At 70.9% G+C, this 27,751-nt stretch overlaps 2 protein-coding genes across 3 annotated transcripts; both read right to left on the bottom strand.

Annotated features, from left to right (window-relative positions):
- Window positions 1-1,151: 1,151 nt before the first annotated feature.
- On the bottom strand, window positions 1,152-11,248 carry ELF3 (E74 like ETS transcription factor 3). Its single transcript, XM_045576144.1, has 9 exons — window positions 11,233-11,248; window positions 8,095-8,248; window positions 6,949-7,170; window positions 5,277-5,378; window positions 4,882-5,010; window positions 4,195-4,281; window positions 3,995-4,111; window positions 2,260-2,455; window positions 1,152-1,772 (listed from the first exon to the last, which is right to left on the bottom strand). Exons 1-9 carry the CDS (start codon window positions 11,242-11,244, stop codon window positions 1,655-1,657), a joined length of 1,137 nt encoding a protein of 378 aa, XP_045432100.1. The 5' UTR covers window positions 11,245-11,248; the 3' UTR covers window positions 1,152-1,654.
- Window positions 11,249-13,416: 2,168 nt separating this feature from the next.
- LOC118710533 (arginyl aminopeptidase) lies at window positions 13,417-27,571 on the bottom strand. Of its 2 annotated transcripts, none has more exons than XM_036423072.2 (11): window positions 27,101-27,571; window positions 23,547-23,687; window positions 22,320-22,468; window positions 21,371-21,487; window positions 19,981-20,216; window positions 18,728-18,841; window positions 17,494-17,606; window positions 16,899-17,007; window positions 15,509-15,733; window positions 15,105-15,247; window positions 13,417-13,811 (listed from the first exon to the last, which is right to left on the bottom strand). In XM_036423072.2, the coding sequence occupies exons 1-11, from the start codon at window positions 27,530-27,532 to the stop codon at window positions 13,653-13,655; spliced, it is 1,938 nt and encodes a 645-aa protein (XP_036278965.1). In that variant the 5' UTR covers window positions 27,533-27,571; the 3' UTR covers window positions 13,417-13,652. The 2 variants fall into 2 exon arrangements, with proteins under 2 accessions (XP_036278965.1, XP_036278966.1); XM_036423073.2 differs by having other exon boundaries at window positions 21,371-21,492; window positions 22,325-22,468.
- Window positions 27,572-27,751: the final 180 nt, after the last annotated feature.

Genomic DNA, 27,751 nt, shown 5'->3' with positions numbered 1-27,751 from the left:
GAAGACGTTTAAAAAAAAAAAAAATGTGACTCTCGCCGAAACCGGTGTGGCTCAGTGGATAGAGTGCCGGCCTGCAGACTGATGGGTCCCGGGTTCGATTCCCATCAAGGGCATGCGCCTTGTTTGTGGACACATCCCCAGTGGGGGGGGGGGGGTGCAGGAGGCAGCTGGTTGATGTTTCTCTCTCACCGATGTTTCTAACTCTCTATCCCTCTCTCTTCCTCTCTGAAAAAAGAAAAAAAAAATCAATAAAATATCTATAAGATAAAATGGCTCTCCAAAGAAATTTCAATCGTGGTGCTGCTGGTATTTGGCTCTGTTGGCTGATGAGTTTGCTGACCACTGCCATAGGCCTAGCCAGGCCCCCCTGCCCTCCACACACACGCACACACTGGAACACACTCCCCACGCACACACACACGCACACGCACACGCACACCCACCCGCACCTTCCCCTCCAGCCTGGCCTTCCTGCCCCACATCCCTCCGGCCAATCCTGTTTCCAAGACAAAACAGCCTCGCAGGCATCCGACCGGCTGACAGCGGCCCTGGAATCCGCCCCCTCCTCCTCCTCCTCCTCCTCCTCCTCCTCAGGGGCCTTCCCAGGGGAGCTACGTGCCGGGGACCAGCCTGTGGGCAGCCCCAGGCGCCGTCCCTGTGCAGACGCAACAGCCAGGGACCTGCTGAGCACGAGGTCAGAGGCCCAGCCCCGCGGCCGTCCCCGGAGCACAGAGCCTCACCCTCCGCATCTGTGAAATGGGCCCAGCAGCACCTGGGATTCCCAGCGGCTGTCCCCGCTCCTCAGATCACGTCTCCGTGAGCCTGTCCCCGAGCCCATGAGGAGCGGGAGGGCCAGCGGCCGGCAGCGTGATGGGAATGCAGACCCGCCTCCTCCTCACGAACTCCTACCGCGTCTGCTGAACCCGCCTCCCGGCGCCCGAAGGGGCCCACCGTGTCCCGGCAGCACCAGGCCCAGCTCGACCTCGTCCCCCTGCACGGGGTCCTCTTTCCTTCCCTCCGCCCCCCCGCCCCCGCCGGCACGTCCCCCTGGACTGGGACACCCCCACCCCCCACGCCTGCCTCTGCCCCCCTCCTCCGCCCACCACGCCCGTGTCCCCGTCCGCATCGCGCACAGGGAGTGAGACAGCGGCTACAAAAAGCCCAGAGGGCACTTTATTGGGGGTGTCTGAGCCCCCCGGCTCAGGAGCCGGACCGTCCTGAGCGTCCGGCTCCCCCGCCCCCCGGGGCCGAGAGCGGTCAGTCAGGGGGACGACGTCTTAGAAAAAATACATCTCTATGTACAGCTGGCATCGAAGGCACATAAATAGGGCGTGCTGACCCCCGCCCGCGGAGCCACACACTGGGCGAGGGGCTGGCCGGCGCCCTGGGCCTCCCCGCCTCCGTCCCGCACCCGTCCGGGCGCCTCGGGGCCTGGTCCGGGCGGAGCCACACGTGCACCGAGGTCAGTGAGGGCAAATCCCGTCACTCCCGGGGCTTGTCATTCCACGAGATGGCGTCGGCGTCGGCGTCGGCGTCGGCGGGGAGACCCGGGCCTCTGCCTCCTCTGCACGGTCCTCCCGCCGGCCGGCCGGCCGGTCGGTCGGGGCCGCGGCCGCGGTCCGCGTCCCGCGTCAGGCTCGGTCTGCTCGGACCCTCAGTGCCGGCTCCCGGCCTCCTCCTCCTCCTCCCTCCAGCCGCTTGAGTTCTTGCCGAACTTGTAGACCAGCCGCCGGCCGTCCACCCGCTCCAGGATCTCCCGTTTGTAGTAGTACCTGGGCGGGCGCGGGCGCGGGCGCGAGGGTCAGGGGGGCCGGGCCGGGGGCGCCCCGAGAGCCCGGCCCCCGGCCGGAGCTTAGAACGGCCGTGCCTGGGGCTGGCCAGGAGCCCGCACTCAGGCCCACAGACCAGCACCGCGGCCGCTAACTGGGCACGGGTGGGGGGCGGGTGGAGCAATGGCCACGGAGGCCCAGCTGGGGGCGCTCCGGGGCTGAGCATCGACGAAGAACCGGGAGGTCGGGGCTGGATTCCGGCCCAGGGTCCCTGTCCCCGTCCCCCCCCCCGCTGTGCCTCCGTCCCCCCCCCGCTGTGCCCCCTGACCTTCCGTGGTGCCCCCGTCCCTCCCACAGTGCCCCCCATCCCCCCGCTGTGCCCCCGCCCCCCCCGCTGCGCCCCGTCCCCCCACGGTGCCCCCATCCCCCCGCGGTGCCCACCATCCCCCCCCCCCGCCGTGCCTCCCTGCCCCGCGGTGCCGGCGCCCACCTCATGGCGCGGCTGAGCTTCTCGTAGGTCATGCTGCTATTCTTCTTCTTCTGGCCCCAGAGCTGGGCCACGGCCTCCGAGCGCAGGAACTTGAAGACGCCTTCGCGCCGGTCCTCCCAGCGCATCAGCCCGTCGTGCAGCTCGGGGTGCAGCAGGATGTCCCGGATAAACTCCCACAGGTGGGTGCCCCGGGGCGCTGCGGGGCCACGGCGTCAGCATGGCGGTGGGGGGGGGGCCGCCTCCCCCTGATGCCCCAATCCCCCCCATCCCCCAACCCCCCCCATCCCCCAATCCCCCCCAATCCCCCCAACCCCCCCCCGATCCCCCAACCCCCCCCCCGATCCCCCAACCCACCCCCCCCAACCCCCCCCGATCCCCCAACACCCCCCCCAACACCCCCCGATCCCCCAGTCCCCCCCCCGATCCGCCCAGTCCCCCCCAGATCCCCCTGATCCCCCCAATGCCCCCCTGATCCCCCCGACCCCCCAACCCCCCCTGATCCCCCCAACCCCCCCCGATCCCCCAACACCCCCCCGATCCCCTTATCCCCCCCTGATCCCCCCCCCGATCCCCCAGTCCCCCCCTGATCCCCCCAATCCCCCCTACTGGACCCACGACCTGCACATGTCCCCCACCGACCCCCCCTGATCTCACCCGCCTGCTGGACCCGGGGGACCCTGCCTCCCTGATCCCCCCAATCCCCCCCATCCCCCCGACCCGCCTGCCGGGCCGGCGACCCGCACAGGCCCCCCGTGACCAGCCCCCCGACCCCTCGGACAGGGTTGTTCCCGCTCCAGTTCTAGATACAAGAGGGGCCGACACACGTGGCCCCCGACAGCTGACGGTCAGCAGCTCAGGGACCCCAGAAAGGAAGGCGGCGGGAACAGCCCCCCACGGACGCGGACGGAGTGACCCAGGGTCCCCTGAGGCCGCCCGGAGCTGGGGCGGGGGCACCGGGCGTGGCCGGGCCGTCCTCCCGGCATGTTTCCCTCCTCCCGGGCACCAGGCCCGGCCCTGCCATTGGTGTCCCCGCGGCCCGAGCCCCCCGCACCCTGTCCCGCCCGCTCCCCGAGCCCCACGCACCCCCTCCCGCCCGCGCCCCCCGCCCGCGCCCCGAGCCCCCCCGCGCACCGTCCCGCCCGCGCCCCGAGCCCCCCGCGCCCCGTCCCGCCCGCGCCCTGTCCCGCCCGCTCCCCGAGCCCCCCGCGCCCCGTCCCGCCCGCTCCCCGAGCCCCCCGCGCCCCGTCCCGCCCGCTCCCCGAGCCCCCCGCGCCCCGTCCCGCCCGCTCCCCGAGCCCCCCGCGCCCCGTCCCGCCCGCTCCCCGAGCCCCCCGCGCCCCGTCCCGCCCGCTCCCCGAGCTCCCCGCGCCCCGTCCCGCCCGCTCCCCGAGCCCCCCGCGCCCCGTCCCGCCCGCTCCCCGAGCCCCCCGCGCCCCGTCCCGCCCGCTCCCCGAGCTCCCCGCGCCCCGTCCCGCCCGCTCCCCGAGCTCCCCGCGCCCCGTCCCGCCCGCTCCCCGAGCCCCCCGCGCCCCGTCCCGCCCGCTCCCCGAGCTCCCCGCGCCCCGTCCCGCCCGCGCCCCGAGCCCCCCGAGCCCCGTCCCGCCCGCGCCCTGTCCCGCCCGCTCCCCGAGCCCCCCGCGCCCCGCCCGCGCCCCGAGTCCCCCGCGCCCCGTCCCGCCCGCGCCCCGAGCCCCCGCGCCCCGTCCCGCCCGCGCCCGCTCGGCGCCGCGCGCACCGTGCTTGCTCTTGCGCCCGTCGGTGCTGTCCCGGGGCTCCTGGCGCAGCTTGCGGGGCCGGCCCCGCTTCCGCTTCCCGTGCTTGGGGTCCCCCTGCTTGTAGTCGGGGAGGTCGGCTGGGGGAAGGGGCGGCGGGTCAGGAGGGAGGCGGGGGCGGGGGGGCGGGGGTCGGGCAGCCCCGGGTTCCGGCCGCGCTCACCCCTGGCGAAGAGCCTGCTGTCCCTGGAGTCCAGGTCCATGTCGCTGCCCCCCGAGTCGGAGGGGGAGCACCCGGAGGCGCAGGTCCCTGGGGGGGGGGTCCGAGTGAGTCCCGCTCGCCCACTCGCTCCGCGGCCGCGGACACGCTGCCCAGCCAGCCGGGCCCTGGCAGAGCCGGGAGCCGGGAGCCGAGGGCGGGGACACGGGGGAGGTAAAGGGGGGACATGGGGGGGTAAAGGGGGGGACACGGGGGTAAAGAGGGGGACACGGGGACACGGGGGGTAAAGGGGGGGACACAGGGACACGGGGGAGTAAAGGGGGGGACACGGGGGGTAAAGGGGGGGACACAGGGACACGGGGGGGGACACGGGGACACGTGGGGGTAAAGGGGGGGACACGGGGACACAGGGGGGGGACATGGGGACACGGGGGGGTAAAGGGGGGGACACGGGGACACGGGGGGTAAAGGGGGGGACACGGGGACACAGGGGGTAAAGGGGGGGACACGGGGACACGGGAGGGTAAAGAGGGGGACACGGGGACACGGGGGGGTAAAGGGGGGAACACGGGGGGTAAAGGGGGGGACACGGGGACACGGGGGGTAAAGGGGGGGACACGGGGACACGGGGGGTAAAGAGGGGACACGGGGGGGTAAAGGGGGGACACGGGGACACGGGGGGACCCTCACCTGCGGTGGAGCCGGGGGAGCCGTCCGAGCTGCCCGGGGAGGGGGTGCCCGCGCCGTAGCCGCCCGAGAGGCAGGGGCTGGGCTGCCGGCCGTCCTCCGGCGTCTCCGGGCCGAAGGGGCTGCCCTGGTCTGGGAGGAGGAGGAGGAGGAGGGCTCAGGCCGGGGAGGAGCGGGCGGGGCGGGCGGGGCCGCTGACCAGTGACCCGCTGACCGGCCGGCCGGCCGGCGGGGGACAGGGCCGGGGGCGGGCGGGCAGGGAGACCGGAGGGCACTCACCGAAGGGCCGGGGGGCAGGGGCAGGGCGGGGCGGGGCGGGCAGAGAGGTCAGTGGGGAGGTCGGCCGGGAGACGGGCTCACCGAAGGGGGTGGGGGGCGGGGAGACGGCGGGCGCTCACCGAAGGGGCCGGGGTCCACCAGCGAGTCCTGGAAGGAGGGGCTGTCCTGCTCCAGGAGGTCGATGATCCAGCTGAGCTCGTCCGGGAGGCTGGGGCTGGACACTGAGGGGGAGGCAGGTCAGGGCCCCGCTGCCCCTCCCTCCCCTGGGGGCTCCATGGGGCCGCCCATGCCCTCGATCCCGGCACCCCCGATTCTGGCACCCTCTATCCCGGCACCCCCGATCCCGGCACCCCCAATCCCGGCACCCCCGATCCCGGCACCCCCGATCCCAGCACCCCCGATCCCGGCACCCTCGATCCCGGCACCCCCGATCCCAGCACCCCCGATCCCGGCACCCACAATCCCCTGGGGCCCGGACTCAGGGACACCCCCCCCAGCCTCCCAGACTGAGAGCAGCCCCCCTCCCGTGGCCCCAGCCCGGGGACCCCCCCCCGGCCCCCGCACACTCACTGAGGTCCCCCCCGGCCCCCGCACACTCACTGAGGTCCCCCCCGGCCCCCGCACACTGACTGGGGTCCCCCCCCCGGCCCCCGCACACTCACTGGGGTCCCCCCCGGCCCCCGCACACTCACTGGGGTCCCCCCGGCCCCCGCACACTCACTGGGGTCCCCCCCCCGGCCCCCGCACACTCACTGGGGTCCCCCCCCCGGCCCCCGCACACTCACTGGGGTCCTCCCGGCCCCCGCACACTCACTGGGGTCCCCCCCGGCCCCCGCACACTCACTGAGGTCCCCCCCGGCCCCCGCACACTCACTGGGGTACCCCGGCCCCCGCACTCACTGAGGTCCCCCCCGGCCCCCGCACACTCACTGGGGTCCCCCCCGGCCCCCGCACACTCACTGGGGTCCCCCCCAGCCCGCACACTCACTGGGGTCCCCCCCGGCCCCCGCACACTCACTGGGGTCCCCCCCGGCCCCCGCACTCACTGAGGTCCCCCCGGCCCCCGCACTCACTGAGGTCCCCCCGGCCCCCGCACTCACTGGGGTCCCCCCCGGCCCCCACACACTCACTGGGGTCCCCCCCGGCCCCCGCACACTCACTGGGGTCCCCCCCGGCCCGCGCACTCACTGGGGTCCCCCCGGCCCCCGCGCACTCACTGGGGTCCCCCCTGGCCCCCGCACTCACTGGGGTCCCCCCGGCCCCCGCACACTCACTGGGGTCCCCCCCGGCCCCCGCACTCACTGGGGTCCCCCCCGGCCCCCGCACACTCACTGGGGTCCCCCCCGGCCCCCGCACACTCACTGGGGTCCCCCCGGCCCCCGCACTCACTGGGGTCCCCCCGGCCCGCACACTCACTGGGGTCCCCCCGGCCCCCGCACTCACTGAGGTCCCCCCCCGGCCCCCGCACACTCACTGGGGTCCCCCCGGCCCCCGCGCACTCACTGGGGTCCCCCCGGCCCCCGCACACTCACTGGGGTCCCCCCCGGCCCCCGCACACTCACTGGGGGTCCCCCCGGCCCGCACACTCACTGGGGTCCCCCCGGCCCCCGCACACTCTCTGGGGGTCCCCCCGGCCCGCACACTCACTGGGGTCCCCCCCGGCCCCCGCACTCACTGGGGTCCCCCCCGGCCCCCGCACACTCACTGGGGTCCCCCCCGGCCCCCGCACTCACTGGGGTCCCCCCGGCCCGCGCACTCACTGAGGTCCCCCCCCCCGGCCCGCGCACTCACTGAGGTCCCAGAGCTGGGCGTACAGCTGGTCGCCCAGCGGCCCGAAGGCGCACCGTAGGTCCTCGGGCGCGCAGCGGCAGAGCGTGGCCCCATCCATGTTGCAGCGAGAGAAGTCGATGGTGCTGGCGTCCAGCTGGTGCTTCTCCACCTGGTAGCTGACCCAGTCCAGCACCTGCGCCTGCGACCAGAACTGGGGCTGCTCCCGCGACCAGCTGGCCTTCTCTGGGGGATGGGGGGCGAGGGTCAGCCGCCACCCCGGACCCCAGGACAGGATGGGGTGCACGCCCTCACCCGGCACCACCACCTCCAGCGGGTCCCCCCCCGCCCCACGGACCCCCCACCCCGGACAGGAGGGGGACAGGACGGGTGTGCACCCCCACCCGGCACCGTCACCTCCAACGGGTCCCCCCCGGCCACACGGACCCCCCCACCCCGGACAGGAGGGGGACAGGACGGGTGTGCACCCTCACCGGGCACCACCACCTCCAGCGGGTCCCCCCCCGCCCCACGGACCCCCCACCCCGGACAGGAGGGGGACAGGACGGGTGTGCACCCTCACCCGGCACCGTCACCTCCAGCGGGTCTCCCCCCGCCCCACGGACCCCCCCACCCCGGACAGGAGGGGGACAGGACGGGTGTGCGCCCTCACCCGGCACCACCACCTCCAGCGGGTCTCCCACCACCACACGGACCCCCCACCCCGGACAGGAGGGGGACAGGACGGGGTGCGCCCTCACGGGGCACCGTCACCTCCAGCGGGTCTCCCACCACCACGCAGACCCCCCACCCCGGACAGGAGGGGGGCAGGACGGGTGTGAACTCTCACCCGGCACCGTCACCTCCAGCAGGTCCCCCCCCCGCCCCACGGACCCCCCACCCCGGACAGGAGGGGGGCAGGACGGGTGCGCCCTCACCGGGCACCACCACCTCCAGCGGGTCCCCCCCCGCCACACGGACCCCCCACCCCGGACAGGAGGGGGACAGGACGGGTGCGCCCTCACGGGGCAGGGCCATGAGGAGCCCCTCCCGGGACAGGGGTTTGCGCCTTGAGCAGCCGCCACGCCCCAGCAGGAGCAGCTCCCTCTGCCGACCCCACGCCACCCGGCCTCAGGGGTCCCCGCTCCACAGCGCCCCCTCCAGACCCACCTGGGCCCTCGGGCGGCATCGGGGGGCTCAGGGGCTCTGCGAGGTCGGCGGGCGGCAGGGGGGCCGGGGCCGGGGCCGGGGCGGGCTCGTCCGGGCTGTACATGGCGCTGAAGTAGTTGCTGAACACGTTGCTGATCTCACAGGCTGCGGCCATGAGCTCCTGGGGGCGTGGGCGGTGAGGGCGGGCCTGTCCCTGTCCCCGGTCCGGGGTCCTGTCCCCATCCCCCGTCCCCGTCCCCGTCCCTGTCCCCCGGCCCCGGCCCCCGGCCCCGACCCTATCCCTGTCCCCGTCCCCGTCCCCGTCCCCGTCCCCCATCCCCGTCCCCATCCCCGTCCCTGACCCCAGTCCCGGTCACCCCCCCGTCCCCGTCCCCGTCCCCGTCCCCCATCCCCGTCCCTGTCCCCCGTCCCCGTCCCCAGTCCCGGTCACCCCCCCGTCCCCGTCCCCGTCCCCATCCCCCGTCCCCATCCCCGTCCCACATCCCCGTCCCCGTCCCCCATCCCGGTCACCCCCCACCCCGTCCCCGTCCCCGTCCCCCGTCCCGGTAACCCCCCACCCCGTCCCCGACCCCCGTCCCCGACCCCGTCCCCCGTCCCTGTCCCTGTCGCCCCCCCCCCGTCCCCGTCCCCGTCCCGCCCCCGACCCCGTCCCCGTCCCTGTCCCCGTCCCCGTCAGTGTCCCCGTCCCCGTCCCTGTCCCCCCTCACCCCGTCCCCGTCCCTGTCCCCCCCCCCGTCCCTGTCCCCGTCCCTGTCCCCCTCCCCCCGTCCCCGTCCCTGTCCCCCCCCCCGTCCCCGTCCCCCGTCCCGGTCACCCCCCCACCCCATCCCTGTCCCCGTCCCCCGTCCCCGTCCCCGTCCCCCGTCCCCGTCCCCGTCCCCGTCCCCGTCCCCGACCCCGACCCCGTCCCCGTCCCCGACCCCGTCCCCCGTCCCCCGTCCCCGTCCCCGTCCCCCCCCACCCCGTCCCCGTCCCGTCCCCGTCCCGTCCCCGTCCCTGTCCCCCCTCACCCCGTCCCCGTCCCCGTCCCTGTCCCCCCTCACCCCGTCCCCGTCCCCCGTCCCGGTCACCCCCCCACCCCATCCCTGTCCCCGTCCCCCGTCCCCGTCCCCCGTCCCCGTCCCCGTCCCCCCCCCGTCCCCCCCCCCCGTCCCTGTCCCCCCCCCCCCCCGTCCCCGACCCCGTCCCCGTCCCCGTCCCCGTCCCCGTCCCCGGTCACCAGTCCCCGGTCACCTGGGCGCTTGTGTGGGGCTGACAATGTCATGGCTCCCGTACCCCGGCCACCCCTCCCTCCAGCTCTCGGACCCGGACCTGCAGGCCGCCGGGCTCTCCCGGCCCAGGCCCAGGTGGGACCTACCGAGGTGGCGGGCGGTACCGGGGCGGCGGGCGGTACGGGCACAGCTGGCGGGCGCGGGCGCCGACGGTGGAGGAGGCAGGACTGAGCGACCTGGGCAGGTGGGGCGGGCGCGGCACCTAAATAGGCCGGAGCCCCGCCCCGCGCCTCCGGCGAGGGCCGCCGGCCGCGCTCATTGGACCGGCACCCGGGGATTTGCATACTCGGTGCCACTCGGCCCGGCCCCGACCCGGGATGCTGGGAAGTCAGGCCGGGCCGGTTTAATGATTGCCAGGCGGCCGCCCGCGCCCCCCGGCTGGCACGGGCACTGGGCAGCGGCGGCCGGAGGGCGGGGAGGGGCCACGGCCCAGACCCCGGGCCTCGGGGGGAGGGGCTGCGAGGGGCAGCCTCTGGGGGTCTGGGGGGCCGTGGGGAGAGGACCCGGGGCTCAGGCGCCCGGGACAGGCTCCCCAGGAGCCCGAGGGCCCGTTTGCCGACACCGTTTTCCCCGCCGGCCAGAACCCTCCAGGCAGCAGAACCAGAGTAGCCGTCTGCCCAGGCCAGCCCCGCGGCCCGCCCCCAGCCCGCAGTCCGGGCGCGGACGGCAGGAACCGCGGGCTGCATTCAGTCCCCCTCCACCGTCGCCGTCACCGTCACCGCGTCACCCGGTCTGCAGTCTCTTCGGTGCGGTTCCCCTGCCGATCACAGCACCTCTGCTGCCCTCTCCTGGCCAGATCGCCGATACCGGTGTCCCTGCCGGCTACTGGCCGGAGCCCCCGTACGGTGTCCCTGCCGGCTACCGGCCGGAGCCCCGCTACCAGGGTGGTGCCCGCTGTTCAAAAGCCAGAGGAGGATTCATTCCTCGCGTTTACCTTGAACCCAGTCCCCGTTCGTCTCCCCTTGTCCCCATTCTGTAGGCTGTTTTTGTAAATGTATTTTTATTGATTTCAGAGCAGAGGGGGAGGGAGCGGGAGAGGAGCAGGGAGGAGGGGGAGGAAGAGGGAGAAACATCCATGATGAGGGAGAATCATGGACCCGCTGCCTCCTGCTCGCCCCCCTCCCCCCCTGCTGGGGATGGAGCCCGTAAGCCGGGCAGGCGCCCCGATGGGGCCTGAACTGTGATCGCCTGGCTCACGGCCACCCGCTCAGCCGCCCGGTTACCCCCCCTTTGCGGCTCAGAACCCAGGCCACACGGGGCTGGGGAAGTGGTGGGACCGAGAGCTCAGGCCACGGACCGGCTCCAGGCCCCGCCCCCCCGCTCCGTGATGTCCTCGAGCCTGTGGTTCTCTCTAGGCCCTGCCTGAGCTGGTTTGCTCAGTGGTTAGCGTCGGCCTGACCACACCAGAATAGCAGGTTCGATTCCCCGTCGAGGGCATGTAGTACCTTGGTTGTGGGCACATCCCCAGTGGGGGGGAGCCTGCAGGAGGCAGCCAATCCATGATTCCCTCATTGATGTTTCTCTCTCTCTCCCTTCCGCTTTGAAATCAATAAAAATATTTAAGAAATAAATAAAAATGAAAACAAGGTGGTTTGGACTCCAGCGCCCGCCTCCTGAAGGAGCTGTGACGTGGCCCGGCTCTCGCCCTCGGCTCCTTCGGCTCCTCCGTCACCGCCCAGCCCAGCCCAGCCCCGGCGCCCAGGGCCGAGTGCGGCCGGAGGGTGCAGGGTGCAGCCTTCCTCAGAGGGGAGGGCCCCGCCCGCCCCCGGCTGCCCTCGGACTCACAGCCCAAGGACCGAGTCCAGCCCAGGACCCGGCTCCCCCCCTTGTGCTGGGAGCTGCCGGGCAGGAGAGGGGGCTCAGTCCGGGGTCTCCCCATGGCCGGGCGGGCGGGCGGGGAGCCAGGCTCTGGACTTTCCCAGCGCCTGGGGGGCCTCCCTGAGCAGAGCCGGAGGCGGCTCACCCTCCACGTCACCAGGAATGTGGCAGAACCAGCTCCCGCCCGACTGAGGGGAGGGCGCCCGGGGCTCAGGGCCCTGGCCCTCCTGGGGCTGCCCCTCCCCTCCAAGGACTATTTTTTTAATGTTTTTATTGACGTCAGAGAGGGAGAGGGAGAGAGAGAAACATCCACGAGGAGAGGGAATCATGGACAGGCTGCCTCCTGCCGGGTTCCACTGGGGACGGAGCCCGCCACCCGGGCCTGTGCCCTGAGCCGTGCCCTCCTGGTTCCTAGGGCCCTGGATTTATGCCTTCGTAGACGGTGATGCTGTGAAATGGTGGAAAGGCCCAGGACAGAGCCTTGGAGGGAGGGTTGGGGGGGGGGGAGAAGCTTCCAGAACAGAGGTCAGGGGGGCTGTGAGGTGGGGATGGGGCTTCCTGATGAAAGAGCCACATGGGTCCGGGCCAATGAGCAGGTGCAGAGCGTCAGGACAGCCCGGACGTCCGACCTGCAGCCCGGAGACCAGCGGCCTTGCACTGTGAGGTCCGTGTGGACAGACCACCCGATGCTCCGGCTGGTGACCTGGTCGTAGTCCGAACAAGTCTCTTCCCTGCCGCACTGGCTCCTCCCAAGCCCAGGCAGGACGGGGGAGACCTGAGCTGACCACCTCCCCAAGGACAGAGCCAGAGCCGGCAGAGCCAGAGCCGGACAGAGCCACAGCCGGCAGAGCCACAGCCGGGCACAGCCACAGCTGGCAGAGCCACAGCTGGCAGAGCCAGAGCCGGGCAGAGCCACAGCCACAGCCGGCAGAGCCACAGCTGGTCAGAGCCAGAGCCGGCAGAGCCAGAGCCGGACAGAGCCACAGCCGGGCACAGCCACAGCCGGCAGAGCCACAGCTGGTCAGAGCCACAGCCGGCAGAGCCAGAGCCGGCAGAGCCACAGCTGGCAGAGCCAGAGCCGGGCAGAGCCAGAGCCGGGCAGAGCCACAGCCGGCAGAGCCAGAGCCGGCACAGCCACAGCTGGCAGAGCCAGAGCCGGGCAGAGCCAGAGCCGGGCAGAGCCACAGCTGGCAGAGCCACAGCCGGCAGAGCCAGAGCCGGCAGAGCCACAGCTGGCAGAGCCAGAGCCGGCAGAGCCACAGCCAGAGCCGCAGCTGGGCAGAGCAGGCTCAGGCTCAGGCTCAGGCTCAGGGGTGCCCTGCATGTGAGAAAGGCAACTTAAACATGTATTTAGCCCCGGCCGAGGTTGCTCAGTGGACAGAGCGTCGGCCTGCGGCCCAAAGGCTCCCGGCACAATTCTGGCCAAGGGTGTGGACCTCGCGGCAGGCTCCTCCCCAGCCCGGGGCCCATCGAGCTGTTTCTCTCAAGTAGATGTTTCTCTCCGCCTCTCCCACCACATCAACGGGAAAACATCCTCCGGCGAGGATTAGCGAGAAAAAGCATTCAGACACTTATCTGCAGCCCTTCCCTCCCCTCCTCGCCCCCAGATGGACTCGCTAGAGGCTAGATCCCAGGTGGAGGCCGGGGGCCAGAGCCTGGTCACCAGCCGTGAGGTCAGCGGCGAGGCCCCGGGGCGGGAGGCGGCGCCGAAGGACAAACAGGCACGTCCACACGTCAGCCCGGACGGACGGACGAGGGGACGAGGGGACGAGGGGCTGCAGCGGGAGCTCCCCCAGGACGGGGACCCTGGCCCTCGAGGGCGCCCCAGGGACCGTCCGGGATACCTGCACGGTGGTGGTGGGAGGGGGGGCACGGAAGAGAAGGAATCTCGAAGCCCCTGGACCCACAACTCCAACTCACACGCCCGTTGCGTAGAAAGGTTTATTGAAACGCAGCTTCGCCCTGAGAACTGAGTGCCGAGAGCCGGCACGCGGGCCCGGCCGCGGGCTCCCTGGCGGAGCGTCGACCTAGGGACCAGGCGGTCAGGGTTCGATGCCCGGTCAAGGGCACGGGCCCGGGGTGCGGGCTCCACCCCCTGGGGGAGGGGGGAGCGGAGTGCGGTGCGGGAGGCAGCCCGTCCATGATGCTTCTCTCTCACCGTGGATCTTCCTCTCTCCCTCTCCCTTCCTCTCTCTCTCTTTAAAAAAATCGTTTAAAAACATATTCTTTTTTAAAAAAATCAGCCAACGGGGAACAGATCCTCTGCTCTCCCCCAGCCCCACGGAGCAGCCCACACTGAGGCCGTGGGGGTCTCTGGTCTCGGGGTCCAGAGCGGCCCCCACGAGTCACAGACTCGGGCCGGACACCAGACCGCCGAGGGAGCGCACCTCCGAGGGGCTGGAGGCGGCCGGGCCGGGCGGAGTGTTCCGGAAGCCGGCAGGGGCGGCGCGGGGCGGGACAGGACAGCCCCTAGCTGGCCTGGGACCCCAGGATCTGCTGCACGTAGTGGACCACGTTGCTGTGGAGCTGGGCGGCCGTGGCCGCGAAGGTCTCCTTGGCGAGGGCCCGGGCGGCCTCGCTGCCGGCCATCATGGCGTGGTACAGCGGCAGCGTGTACTTCTGCTTCCCCTGCGGACACACGGACACATGTGTGCACGCGTGGGCGTGGCCGTGTGGCCGGCTCTGGGGTCGCCCGGGCCGGTGCCCACAGGCCAGCCAGTGGGGGGCGTCCCAGACATGGCATCCTCTCAGGGTCCCAGGGCACCATGGAGGCGCCGCCCCCGCCATCGGGGCAGCAGGGGGTCCCCCAGAGGCTCAGAGCAAAGAGGGGGGCAGAGGGGAGAGCCCGGGGACACAGCTCTGCAGGGCCCGGGAGGTCACCCAACACATCCACGTGTCTCTCCTCTATCTCACATCCCAGGTTCCTCTCGGTCCCTCCCCTTCCCTACCGTGTTCTCTAAAAACAATGTAAAAATATCCTTGGGTGAGGATTAACCAAAAAGAAGAAGAAAAAAAAGCAAAAACAAAAACAACCCAGGAGCCTGCCGAAACCAGTGTGGCTCAGTGGATAGAGCGTCAGCCTGCGGACTGAAGGGTCCCGGGTTCGATTCCGGTCAAGGGCATCGACCTTGGTTGCGGGCACATCCCCAGTAGGGGGTGTGCAAGAGGCAGCTGATCGGTGATTCTCTCTCATCGATGTTTCTAACTCTCTATCTCTCTCCCTTCCTCTCTGTAAAAAGTCAATAAAATATATTAAAACAAAAACAAAAAACAGCCGAAACCGGTTTGGCTCAATGGATAGAGTGTCGGCTTGGGGACTGAAGGGTCCCGGGTTCGATTCTGGTCAAGGGCATGGACCTTAGTTGCGGGCACATCCCCAGTAGGGGGTGTGCAAGAGGCAGCTGATCGATGACTCTCTATCCCTCTCCCTTCCTCTCTGTACAAAATCAATAAAATGTATTAAAAAGCAAAAAACAAAACAAAGAAAACCCAGGACCCAAACGCACACAGTGTGAGTCCCCGAGTCCCCGGACCCAGAGCCACAGGGGCTGGGCCTCCCACCTGGGCTCAGGGGCAGCAGAGGCGCTGGCCGTGCCCAGCGGGCGGCCCCGGGGGCTGGGAGGCAGCAGGGCTGAGCCCTCCCCTGTCACAGGCCCGCGGGCAGGGAGACAGCCTCCCTCCCTGCCGCCCTGCCCTTGGCTGAGGGCAGACCTCCCCTCCGGCTCCGGGCGGGGGCGCGGACCCGGGGAGTGCGGGGCGCGGACGGGGGGCGGGGAGGGGGGAGTGCGGGGCGCGGACCCGGGGAGCACGGGGGCACGGACCCCGGGGGGCGCGGGGCACGGACCCCGGGGCGCGGACGGGGGGCGGGGGCGCGGACCCCGGGAGTGCAGTGCGGGCTTGGGCCGGGCGGCGCGGACCCACCTGGCTCTGCAGGAAGTCCCGGACCTTCCCAAAGTCCTCCCGGAGGTCGTTCCTGAGCACGATCTGGCCCCAGCGCAGCCGCAGCTCCGCGTTGCGGGCGCCCGACAGCTGGGGGTACGTGGCCCCCAGGGTCCTCGCGTTCCCTGGGGGGAGAGGGGGCGTGTCTTCCTGAGTAACTGCGGGCGTTACTCACCCTCCTGTGCTTCTCACCGAGGTCAGAGGGCGGGGAGAGGGCGGGGAGGGAGGGGCGTGGTGAGCGCCGACCGGTGATCCTGCCGGCTGGATCCCCAGTGCAGGGTGTGCAGGAGGCAGCCGGTCCGTGAGTCTCTCTCATTGTCAACCATCTCCCTCCGCAATCAATAAAGATGTGTTTGGGGGAGCGGGTCCCTCGACCCCCCCCTCACCGGGCGGCAGGGGGGACTTCTGCAGGATCTGGTCCAGGAAGTACACCAGCTGGTAGGTCCTCCAGGAGGCGATGTCCGTGGCCTCGATGGCCGGCATGTCCAGCTCCGGGGCCGCCCACAGCCGGGCCAGCTCCTCCGCCGGCTTCATGAGGGCGTCGCCGGCAGACAGGTCCGGCAGGTACGGCGGCCAGCCGGGCACGTTCAGCCAGCGGTCAAACTCCAAGCCTGTGGACCGGGCGGCGTCAGGAGGTGCTGACCCCCTGGCTCCTGCCGCCCCATCCCGGCCCACCTCGGCCACCCCCTCCTGGCCGGCCGCCCCATCCTGGCCCGGCTCGGCCGCCCCCTCCCGGCCCAGCCACCCACCAGCCCCCCTCCCGGCCCGGCCGCCCCCTCCCGGCCCAGCCACCCACCAGCCCCCCTCCCAGCCTGGCCGCCCCATCCCGGCCCGGCCGTCCACCAGCCCCCATCCCGGCCCGGCCACCCGATCCCAGCTTGGCCGCCTCCTCCCGGCTCAGCCGCCCCCTCCCGGCCCAGCCACCCACCAGCCCCCCGCCCAGCCCGGCCGCCCCATCCCGGCCCGGCCGTCCACCAGCCCCCATCCCGGCCCGGCCGCCCCATCCCAGCTCGGCCGCCTCCTCCCGGCTCGGCCGCCCCCTCCCGGCTCGGCCATCCACCAGCCCCCCTCCCGGCCCGACCGCCCCCTCCCGGCCCGGCCATCCACCAGCCCCCCTCCCGGCCCGGCCATCCACCAGCCCCCCTCCCGGCCCGGCCGCCCCCTCCTGGCCCGGCCGCCCCATTCCGGCTTGGCCCCATCCCGGCCCGGCCATCCACCGCGGGAGCTGAGCTGTGCTTCGCCTCCACGCCTGTCCCATGTGAGCCTCGGGCGGCGGTGAGGACCGAACACGCTGGCACAGGGGCGCTCTGCCTGTGGCCGGCAGCGTGACTAACCCTCACCGGCCGTGGGGGCTCATGACCCGGGGGCAGACGTGGGTGCTTGGCGCGACGGGGGGCTCCAGGTTCCAGCTGCAGGGCCCGGGTCCAGCCCCCATCAGCACCCCCTCTGCGATGGGAGGGCCCCCCTCTCTGGGGCAGCACTGGGCCTTCCCCCCTGCAGGAGGCAGCTCCCAGCTCCACTCCCAGGCAGGGCTGCGGCCCCTCCCCCCCCACTCCTCCCCCCAGGGCCCCGGGCCCAGCCCAGGGTGTGCGTGAGCAGTGGTCCGGTTCCAGGAAAAGGAGGAGGGAGGAACCTAGAGAGAGCCTGGGGCCTGGGGCCTGGTCTGCTCCCCAGCGCCACCTGCCGGGTAGCCTGGTGCAGCATCTGGCAGGACAGTGGGTGGTCAGACAGCCCTGCTGCCGGGGGCGGGGGGCGGGGAGGGGCCGGGCTGCCCACCTGGGATGGCGTCCACCTTCCTCTGCTTCAGCTCCGGGAAGTACTCCAGGTAGAAGTCCAGCAGGTCCTCGGCCACGATGCTCTGGAACTTAAACTCACTGACGTAGGCCTGGGGGCGGGGGCGGGGGGATGGGCCTGAGTCCCAGGAGGTGCCCTGTGCCCGAGCCCCCCAGCCCCCCGGCCAGCTCCCGCCCTGCCCCCCGACCCCCAGCCAGCACCCACCCTCCCCTCGGCCCCCAGGCCCTGGTCCTCCTCCTCCCCTCCCCCAGCCCCCCGCCAGCTCCCGCCTGGCCCCCTGACCCCCAGCCCGAGCCCGCCCTCCCCTCGGCCCCCCGGCCCTCCCCCCGGCCCCCCCGGCCAGCTCCCGCCCGGCCTCCCTGGCCTCCCGCCAGCGCCCACCCTCCCCTCGGCCCCCAGGCCCTGGTCCTCCTCCTCCCCCCCCCCAGCCCCCCGGCCAGCTCCCGCCCGGCCCCCCCGACCCCCAGCCCGAGCCCGCCCTCCCCTCCGCCCCCTGGCCCCCCATCAGCTCCCGCCCGGCCCTCCTGGCCCCCCGGCCCCCCATCAGCTCCCTCCCGGCCCCCCTGCCCCCCAGCACCTTGAGGAAGGCGTCGAACTGGTCGGGGCCGCCCGCCAGGTGGGCCAGGTAGGACACGAAGCAGAAGCCCTTCTCGTAGGGCGTCTCGTTGTAGGTGTCGTCCGGGTCCACGCCTGGCGGGGGGGGCAGCGGGGCGGGTCTGAGCCCTCCCAGCCCCCACCCCACCGTCCCCTTCGCCGTCCCTTCCGTGGTGGCCCCCGGGCTCCAGGCTCGGCGCCGACGGGAGAGACCCCGCCCCCTCCCCGCCCCAGGGACAGCGAGACAGGACCCGGACCCCCAGGCCTCCGCAGGCCCCTCAGAGGCACCCTAAGGGGCCCATGACCATGGAGCCAAGAGGAGAACAAAGCAGTCGGCCCTGCCCGGCCGGCGTGGCTCCGGCTCCGTGGACAGAGCGTCGGGCGGCAGAAGGAAGGGTCCCGGGTTCGATTCCCGCCAAGGGCGCTTGCCCGGGGTGCGGGCTGGATTCCCCCGCGCCTCCCTTTCCCTCCCAGGTGAGGACGTGCAGGAGGCAGCCCATCAATGATTCTCTCATTGTTGATGTTTCTATCTCCCTTCCTTTCTGAAATCAATGAAAAAAATATTTTAAAAACATCAGTCCTGCCCAGCGTGGCTCCATGGTTGAGGGTTGACCTCTGAACCAGGTGGTCACGGCCAATTCCCGGTCAGGGCATGTGTTCCGGTTGGAGCCTGATCCCCAGTGGAGGGCAGACGTGCAGGAGGCAGCCGATCCACGATTCTCTCCCATCATGGGTGTTTCTCTCTCTCCTTCTCCCTTCCTCTCTGACATCAATAAAACAACAATTTAATGAAAAGAGTTGCCTTGACCGGTTCGGCTCAGTGGATAGAGCATCGGCCTGCGGACTGAAGGGTCCCGGGTTCGATTCCGATCAAGGCCACATACCCTGGATGCGGGCACATCCCCAGTGAGCGGTGTGCAGGAGGCAGCTGATGGATGTTTCTCTCTCATGGATGTTTCTAACTCTCTGTCCCTCTCTCTTCCTCTCTGTGAAAAATCAATAAACCTATTAAAAAAAAAATAAAAACAGAGACCAGCCCCGCTGGCCCCACCTGCGCGCCGTCCAGGAGCCCACGGGCCTGACCCCACGCCCGCCCAGGCGGCGGGACAGTCGGGGGGACCCCCAGGACTAGGCCGGGCTGCAGGGCTCGGCCCCGCCCCGGGGGCGAGTCCTGGGGGCCATCCCGTCGGGGAGGGTGTCGGGGGCGGGGCCTGGACCTGGCTCGATCTTCACCCGCAGCTTGTTGAGCGGGTGCTGCTCCCCGGTGACGTCCATGTGCTGGCGGAGCAGCGCGCGGCCCGCCGCGGCCTCCAGGCAGGTGTAGGCGGCGCCTGCGGGAGAGGGGGACCCCGGGCCCGGGTCAGCCCTTCCGGCCGGGAGGGCGGGGACCGGCACACAGTCAGCCCGCAGGCCGGGAGGGCGGGGACCGGCACACAGTCAGCCCGCAGGCCGGGAGGGCGGGGACCAGCACACAGTCAGCCCTCAGGCCGGGAGGGCGGGGACCGGCACACAGTCAGCCCGCAGGCCGGGAGGGCGGGGGCCAGCACACAGTCAGCCCTCAGGCAGGGAGAGTGGGGACCAGCACACAGTCAGCCCTCAGGCAGGGAGAGTGGGGACCAGCACACAGTCAGCCCTCAGGCAGGGAGAGTGGGGACCAGCACACAGTCAGCCCTCAGGCAGGGAGAGTGGGGACCGAGCACACAGTCAGCCCGCAGGCCGGGAGGGCGGGGACCGGCACACAGTCAGCCCTCAGGCAGGGAGAGTGGGGACCAGCACACAGTCAGCCCTCAGGCAGGGAGAGTGGGGACCGAGCACACAGTCAGCCCTCAGGCCGGGAGGGCGGGGACCAGCACATAGTCAGCCCTCAGGCCGGGAGGGCGGGGACCAGCACACAGTCAGCCCTCAGGCAGGGAGAGTGGGGACCAGCACACAGTCAGCCCTCAGGCAGGGAGAGTGGGGACCAGCACACAGTCAGCCCTCAGGCAGGGAGAGTGGGGAAAGCACACAGTCAGCCCTCAGGCAGGGAGAGTGGGGACGGAGCACACAGTCAGCCCTCAGGCCGGTGGTCCTGCTGGCAGGAGGATCCGGAAGCGGGGAGGTCGTGTGTGTGTGTGTGTGTGTGTGTGTGTGTGTGTGTGTGTGGTGTGTGGTGTATTGTGTGTGTGTGGTGTGTGTGTGTGTGTGTGAGTGTGTGTGTGTGTGTGTGTGTCCCCGCCGCTCACCGTAGAGCCGGGAGAAGACGCGCCGCTGGGCCTACATGGTGTGTGTGTGTGTGTGTGTGTGTGTGTATGTGCATGTGTGTGTCTGTGTGTGTGTATGTGTGTGTGTATGTGTGTGCGTGTGTGTCCCCCTCACCGTAGAGCCGGGAGGAGACGCGCCGCTGGGCCTACATGGTGTGTGTGTGTGTGTGTGTGTGTGTGTATGTGCATGTGTGTGTATGTGTATGTGTGTGCGTGTGTGTCCCCCTCACCGTAGAGCCGGGAGGAGATGCGCCGCTGGGCGTACATGGTGAAGCCCTCGTTGAGCCAGAACTCGCTCCAGCTGGCGTTGGTGACCAGGTTCCCGAACCAGCTGTGGGCCACCTCGTGGATGATGACGTCGGCCAGCGAGCGGTCGCCGGCCAGCAGGCAGGGCGTGACGAAGGTGAGGCAGGGGTTCTCCATGCCCCCGAAGGGGAAGGAGGGCGGCATGAAGAGCACGTCGTACCTGCAGGGGCGGGGGTGAGGCCGGCCCGGCTCCCTCCGCCTCCCCTCCTCCCCCCTCTCCCCCCCTCCTCAGAGGGCTCGCTGGGACCCCCCCAAATGCCCCCGAACCGGTCCCCTCTTCTGCTTCCCCCAAGCAGCACCCCCAGGCTCGCCGGGGGCCTCGGAGCCATCGCCCTCTCTTTCTTAATCTAAAATGTCTTCACTGATTTCATAGGCGGGTGCTCAGCCTCTGAGCCAGGCCGGCGGCTGGAAAGCTGTTCTGAGGAGCCCTGGTGCCGGCAGCTGCCAGCAGATGGGGGTGGGGGTGGGTGGGGGACTGGGTGCCAGCAGCTTCCAGCAGATGGGGGGGGTCTAGGGGGGGACCGGAGGGGGGGAGCTGGCAAAGGTCCTGACATCTAAACTCACCGGGACAGTCACTGCTCTGCACAGGGACAGGGTCTGGCCCGGCTCCCCAGCCCCCCCCCCCCCCCCGGACGGGCGCTCTGCTCCAGGGACAGGGGGGGCAGGGGGGGCTGGGGAGCCGGGGCGGGGGGGGGGGCTGGGGAGCCGGGGCGGGGGGGGGTGGGGGGCCGGGGCGGGGGGGGGCGGGGGGGCCGGGGCGGGGGGCGGGGGGGCTGGGGAGCCAGGGCGGGGGGGGGCTGGGGAGCCGGGGCGGGGGGGCTGGGGAGCCAGGGCGGGGGGGGGGGGAGCCGGGGCGGGGGGGGCTGGGGAGCCGGGGCAGAGGGGGCTGGGGAGCCGGGGCGGGGGGGGCTGGGGAGCCGGGGCAGAGGGGGCTGGGGAGCCGGGGCGGGGGGGGCTGGGGAGCCGGGGCAGGGGGGGCTGGGGAGCCGGGGCAGAGGGGGCTGGGGAGCCGGGGCAGAGGGGGCTGGGGAGCCGGGGCGGGGGGGCTGGGGAGCCGGGGCGGGGGGGCTGGGGAGCCGGGGCAGAGGGGGCTGGGGAGCCGGGGCGGGGGGGGGCTGGGGAGCCGGGGCGGGGGGGGGGCTGGGGAGCCGGGGCGGGGGGGGGCTGGGGAGCCGGGGCGGGGGGGGCTGGGGAGCCGGGGCGGGGGGGGCTGGGGAGCCGGGGCGGGGGGGGGCTGGGGAGCCGGGGCGGGGGGGGCTGGGGAGCCGGGGCGGGGGGGGGCTGGGGAGCCGGGCGGGCCGGCCCAGGCCTCACCTGCCCCACACGTAGGGGCCGAAGAGCGCCTCCCCGGCGGCCAGGAACTGCTCGATCACCCCGTCGTACTCCCTCCGGGCGGCCTCCACCACACAGGGCTCCGCCCACACCCGGCTCCTGGGGACGGGCGGGCGGGCGGGCTCACAGGCCTGCCGGCTGCCCAGCCGGCCTCGTGGCCGACACAGAACAGGGGGAGGCAGAGCGAGCCCCCGGGCCCAGCGAGGGCTCAGGCACCCCAGCCTGCCGGGAACGGGGGAACGGGGTACGGGGAACGGGGGTACGGGGAACGGGGGTACAGGGTACGGGGGAACGGGGGTACAGGGTACGGGGGAACGGGGGTACAGGGTATGGGGGTACGGGGTACGGGGGAACGGGGTACGGGGGTACGGGGAACGGGGGTACGGGGAACGGGGGTACGGGGTACGGGGAACGGGGGTACAGGGCACGGGGTACGGGGGTACAGGGTACGGGGGTACGGGGTACGGGGAACGGGGGTACGGGGAACGGGGGTACGGGGCACGGGGTACGGGGGTACAGGGTACGGGGGTACGGGGAACGGGGGCACGGGGAACGGGGTACGGGGTACGGGGGTACGGGGTACGGGGTACGGGGGTACAGGGTACGGGGGAACGGGGGTACAGGGTACGGGGGAACGGGGGTACAGGGTACGGGGGAACGGGGTACGGGGGTACGGGGAACGGGGGTACGGGGAACGGGGGTAACGGGGTACGGGGAACGGGGGTACAGGGCACGGGGTACGGGGGTACAGGGTACGGGGGCACGGGGAACGGGGAACGGGGAACGGGGGTACGGGGTACAGGGAACGGGGTACGGGGTACGGGGTACGGGGGTACGGGGTACGGGGTACGGGGGTACAGGGTACGGGGAACGGGGAACGGGGAACGGGGTACGGGGTACGGGGAACGGGAACGAGGGGGCGGGCTCCTACCTGGGCCCCACCTCGGCGGAGACCAGGTCCCCGATGGCCAGCGCCACGAGGTAGGAGGGGAGGGGGTGGCTCATGCGGAAGAAGAAGGCCTCTGGCCCTCGCCGCTCCCACACGTCCGCGCTCATCACCGCGGTGAAGCCCTCGGGGACCTGGGGGCGGAGGGGCCGTCGCTGAGGGACCGGCCACCTACAGGCCCGCAGCGCCCCGAGTCCTTCTGGACCCCGTCCCCACCCCGTCCCCACCCCGTCCCCACCCCCGTCCTCACCCCCGTTCTCACCCCCGTCCCCCCCCCCACCCCCGTCCCCACCCCCGTCGTCACCCCGTTCTCACCCCCGTCCCACCCCGTCCCCACCCGCCCACCCCACCCCACCCCATCCCCACCCCCGTCCCCTTCCCTACCCCCATCCCCATGCCCTTCCCCACCCCCCGTCCCCACCCGGTCCCCACCCCCATCCCCACCCCATCCCCACCCCCATCCCCCTCCCCATCCCCTTCCCCGTCCCCACCCCCGTCCCCACCCGCTTCCCCTTCCCCACCCCATCCCCACCCCCCATCCCCTTTCCCACCCCCACCCCCATCCTCACCCCCATCCCCACCCCATCCCCACCCCCGTCCCCGTCCCCACCCCCGTCCCCACCCCCATCCCCGTCCCACCCCCGTCCCCACCCCCTCCCCTTCCCCACCCCCGTCCCCACCCCCATCCCCTTCCCCACCCCCCGTCCCCACCCCCACCCCCATCCTGCTCACTCTACACTAAGGGGATTCAGCCCGGCCAGTCTGGCCCCTAGGACCCCGGAGGTCAGGGTTCAATTCCCGGTCAGAGCACAGGCCCCGGATTCGGGCTCCATCCCCAGTGGGGGGGGTGCAGGAGGCAGCCTGTCCGTGATCCTCGCTCATCACGATGTTCCCCTCTCTCTCCCTCTCTCTCCCTCTCTCTCCCTCCCTCTCTCTCTCTCTGGAATCAGTAAGGAGAGTTAGATGAGGGGACGGGGCAGGGAAGTTCCTGAGGTGGGGAGCCTCTCCTGGGGGTGTCAGGCTCAGAGCCTGTGGGCCCACCTGGGGGTGTGGGGCTCAGAGCCCGCGGCCCGGTGGGCCCTCCTGGACGGTGTCGGACTCAGAGCCCGCGGCCCGGTGGGCCCTCCTGGACGGTGTCGGACTCAGAGCCCGCGGCCCGGTGGGCCCTCCTGGACGGTGTCGGACTCAGAGCCCGCGGCCCGGCGCCCTCACCTGGATGAGGGCGGAGTAGGGGCACTTGGCGGCGGGCGTGTCGAAGCAGGGGAAGAAGGCGCGGTTCAGCACGGCCTGGCCCTGCGTGTACAGGAACGGCTTCTCCTTGCCCGCCGTCTGCTCGGGGGCCAGCCAGCACACCTGCGGGAGGGCCGGGCGCTTCAGAACTGACCCCCTCTTACTCCCTCCCCCGGCTCTGCCCGGCCAGGGCGGAGGGGTGGGGGAGAGAGGTCCCAGCCATCCCCCAGGAGGCTGAGGGCTCTGGCTGGGACCCCCTCTCCTCCTGCGGGTCCCACCCACCCTGGCACCCACACCCCGGCGCAGCACCCGCTTCCCCGGGCAGGCACCTCTCCCCGCCCCCCACGGGTCACCTCCAGAACCCCAGGCCTGGCCTCTGCCCCTGTCGCCCTGTCTCCTCCCATGTCCTTCTCATGGGCCTGCGGACCAAAGGGACCCGGGTTCGATTCCCGTCAAGGGCACAGGCCCGGGTTGCAGGCTCGATCCCCAGTAGGGGGCGTGCAGGAGGCAGCCGATCCATGATTCTCATCATCGATGGTCCCCTCTCTCTCCTTCTCCCTTCCTCTCTGAAGTCAATTAAAATATATATATATATATTTAAAGTATCCTTAAAAAAACGAAAACAATAGCAGCTGTACTTGAACTCGGGACCGAAAAGCAGAGGCTAGTTAGTACTCGGGAAGGAGTCTGTGAGTCTCCGTTCTGAGTGCACTTCACCCGATTCTGCATTGTTTTCCGCTCAGCCTTCAGCCTGGGCTGACAGGAATGACACACACACACACACACACACACACACACACACACACCCCGCAAGCCCCGTCTCCACCTGCAGCAGGAAGTCCCCGGGCGTCCCAGCCAGCGCCATGGGGAGGGTGGCGGGCACGCTGGCGCCCAATGCCACGGGGAATTCGGGAAAGGACCGAGTTCTAGGAAGTGTCAAGAGAAAGTGAAATTTTGTGGATGGGCCTTGGCTCAGCAAGATTTGGAGGGCGGAGAGGAAGGGAGGGAGGGAGGGAGGGAGGGAGGGAGGGGGGGGGGCCTGGGCAGGTGCCAGAGGGCTCTGGACACAGAGGCACTGGGGGCCTATTTCAGAGAGGCCCAGGGACACCCATGGATGTGCTGGGTGTTTGTGAGTGTTTAACGAGACCCCGGCAGAGATGGAGAGAGCAGAAGCAGCGGAGAAGGCAGACAGCCCTGCCTCAGCCTTTTGGCGACGGCTCAGCACCAAACAGCCACGTTCCCACCAACACCACAGATCCTCCATGGGACGGGACAACATGGCCCTTTAGACTCGATTCTGCCATAAACCTGCAACGGCTGTCAAAACCCCAGACCCCAGCCTGGTGATGAGAAGAACCTGAGGCAAATCCCAGCGGAGGGACCTCCTTCGACACACCTGACCGGCACTCCTCAATGCCGTCCGGGTCGCCAAAAGCAAGGCGCGTCTGGGAAACGGCACGGGGGAGAGGGCAGCTCCATGGGCTGGACACTAAGTAACGGATCAGGAAGTCTGAGCAAGCTGCAGCCGCTGGCGGATACAATGTATCGGCACGGAGCTCCGGCTGCTACAATGTAACTCCGTGTGAAAGGCTCCCAGGTGGAACTGCTAGTGTATGTGTGTGTGTGTGTATATGTATGTGTGTGGGGGGGGGGGAGGTATGTGAAAACTACCATCTGCTCAGCTTTTCTGTTCATCTAAACTTAAAAAATAAATGCTATTCATGAAAAAAAAAAAAAAAAATGAAGGCGTTGCCAAAACAGGTGTGGCTCAGTGGATAGAGCACCGGCCTGCAGACTGAAGGGTCCCAGGTTGGATTCCGGTCAAGGGCATGGACCTTGGTGGCAGGCACATCCCCACTGGGGGGTGTGTAGGAGGCAGCTGGTTGATGTTTCTCTCTCATCGATGTTTCTAACTCTCTATCCCTCTCTCTTCCTCTCTGTAAAAAAATCAATAAAATATATATATTTTTAAAAATGAAGGCGTTGACCATAAGTGCTCACACTGAGTACTCCGTGGGTACCAGGCACTGTATCTGGCTCAGATCCAGGCAACTCACTGAGCTTCCCTCAAGCACAGACTCGTCGCCGGCACGTCCTGACAAGCACTGGCGCTAAGTCCTTACTCATCACCTCTGCTTCTGGTTGTGTTTGCATCCTCGCCGGAGGGATCTTGTTCCCTGTGATTTTCAGAGAGCGGAAGGGAGAGGGAGAGACAGAGAGATGCATGGGTGGGTTGCCTCCTGCATGCCCCCATCAGGACCCGGGCCGGGGAGGAGCCTGCAACCGAGGTGCCTGCCCTGGATCGGAATCGAACCCGTTTGGCTCAATGGATAGAGCATCGGCTTGGGGATTGAAGGGTCCCGGGTTCGATTCAGGTCAGGGGCATGTACCTTGGTTTCGGGCACATCCCCAGTGGGGGGTGTGCAAGAGGCAGCTGATCGATGACTCTCACTCATCGGTGTTTCTAACTCTCTATCCCTCTCCCTTCCTCTCTGTACAAATCAATAAAATATATATTTAAAAAAAGAAAAGAGAACGGAGGAGCAGGCAGGTGATGACTACACCACAGAAGGAGTCCGCAGTCCAGGAGAGGCACAGCCTCTGGGATTAAGGTGCGAGGCCTCTCCCGGACGGGGGGGCCGTGAGGAGGAGCGAACATCAGTGCCCTCTGGGGAGCCCTTCCCGGGGCAAAGGACAAGCTGCAGAGCGAGCATCTCTATCACCACCCGAAACTGCAGCGTCAGCGGATACAATGTATCGGCACTGGGCTCCGGCTGCTACAATGTATAATATCTCCGTGTGAAAGGCTCCCCAGTGGAACTGCTAGTGTGGGGGGAAGTATGTGAAACTATCATCCTCAGGTGCCTAACATCCTACCCTAAAGGCCCATTTATTCCCCGAGTGGGGAGAGAGGGACACAGAACTGCTCCAAGGGCAAAGGGCAAAGGGCAAACGACGGGGACGCAGAGAAACCACTCGGTCCCAGGCAGCCAGCCTCCTGGGGAGCCCACACCCGCCCCCCTTCTCCGGAGAGCCCACTGGTTTTCCTGCCCCGACGGGTGCCGGCCACACAACTCCCATCTCTCAGTCCCAAAGCTCGTCCCCTCCCTCTCCCTTTAAGATTTAGGAGCCAACCAACAGCGAGAAGGCCGCGGTATTCACCCTCTAAGTCTGACTTTGAAATCCTTTCGTTAAGGGAAACCAGGACTTCCCAGAAGTCCACGCAGGTCATGGCCCCCCTGAGGCCCTGACCACCCGAGTCAGCACGGATCGGGGGCTGGTCACCAGCCGCCCCCCAGGCAGAAACCAACGGGCCCAGCGCCCCGGGACACCCAGTTCCGTTTGGAACCCACACGACAGGGTTCCTCCCTCCCGCAGAAACGGAACTGGACACGCAGGTCCCGGGAGGGGCTACCGGGGAGGAAACCAGGGCGGCCTGCCTGGAGGAGGCGGCGGAGGGAGGGGGACGCGGCGGCGCGAGGGGGCTGGACGGTGGGCCTCCCCTCTCCCCCTCCGGGGGGCCCCCGGGAACTCACCCCGGGCCCGGCGTCGCCCACGCGGTAGGTGAGCAGCACCTGGAGGCGCTCGCCGGCCGGCAGCGGCCGCGGGAGGCGCAGGCACAGCGCGCAGCCGTAGCGCGCGAAGGGCCGCGTGTGGAAGCCCACGGGCTCCTCGGGGCCCGGCGGCTCCCCGGGGCCCGGCGGCCCCCGCCGCAGCGCCGCCGCCGTCACCTCCAGGCTCGGGTGCGAGTCCAGCCGCAGCTCGGCGGCGCCCGCGGGCGCCCGGCAGCGCAGGTCCAGCACCGCCGTGCCGCTCAGCGTGCGGCTGGCGAGCTCGGCCCGCAGGTCCAGGTGCAGGTGCAGGACCTCGAAGTCCCGGAAGCTGGACGCCGAGGCCACGTCCTCCACCCGCGCCGAGTGCAGCGCCCGCCGGGCCGCGCCGCCGTCCGAAGCCCCGCCGGTCGCCATGGTGCCGGCGCCGACTGCCTGCGGGGAAAGCCGGCCCCGACCCGACCGGAGCCCGCGGCCCCGCCCCGCGCGCACTGCGCAGCCGCGGCCACGCCCCCACAAGGCCCCGCCCGGACCACACCTCCCCCGCGGGCCCCACCCCGAGCGCACTGCGCAGCCGCGGCCACACCTCCCGCGCAGGCCACGCCCCGGGACCGGCTGGCCACGCCCCCTCCAGCA

This window comes from Pipistrellus kuhlii, unplaced genomic scaffold (genome assembly GCF_014108245.1).
Source record: "Pipistrellus kuhlii isolate mPipKuh1 unplaced genomic scaffold, mPipKuh1.p scaffold_m20_p_75, whole genome shotgun sequence".
Lineage (NCBI taxonomy): Eukaryota > Metazoa > Chordata > Mammalia > Chiroptera > Vespertilionidae > Pipistrellus > Pipistrellus kuhlii.
Note: the sequence above shows the minus strand (reverse complement) of the source record. Positions and strands in the feature narration are given on the sequence as shown.

What these genes read in the sequence shown, in the direction of transcription:
- ELF3 (XM_045576144.1), bottom strand. An exon ending in GGTGGACCCCGGCCCCTTCG is followed by an intron (nt 5,011 to 5,276) that starts GTGAGCGCCCGC and finishes TCCTCCTCCCAG; the next exon opens with ACCAGGGCAGCCCCTTCGGC. An exon ending in CAGCAGGCTCTTCGCCAGGG is followed by an intron (nt 4,112 to 4,194) that starts GTGAGCGCGGCC and finishes CCCTTCCCCCAG; the next exon opens with CCGACCTCCCCGACTACAAG.
- LOC118710533 (XM_036423072.2), bottom strand. Translation starts at nt 27,532, where the DNA reads ATGGCGACCGGCGGGGCTTCGGACGGCGGCGCGGCCCGGCGGGCGCTG. An exon ending in CATCTCCTCCCGGCTCTACG is followed by an intron (nt 18,842 to 19,980) that starts GTGAGGGGGACA and finishes CCTCTCCCGCAG; the next exon opens with GCGCCGCCTACACCTGCCTG. An exon ending in GAAGGTGGACGCCATCCCAG is followed by an intron (nt 15,734 to 16,898) that starts GTGGGCAGCCCG and finishes CCCGGTCCACAG; the next exon opens with GCTTGGAGTTTGACCGCTGG.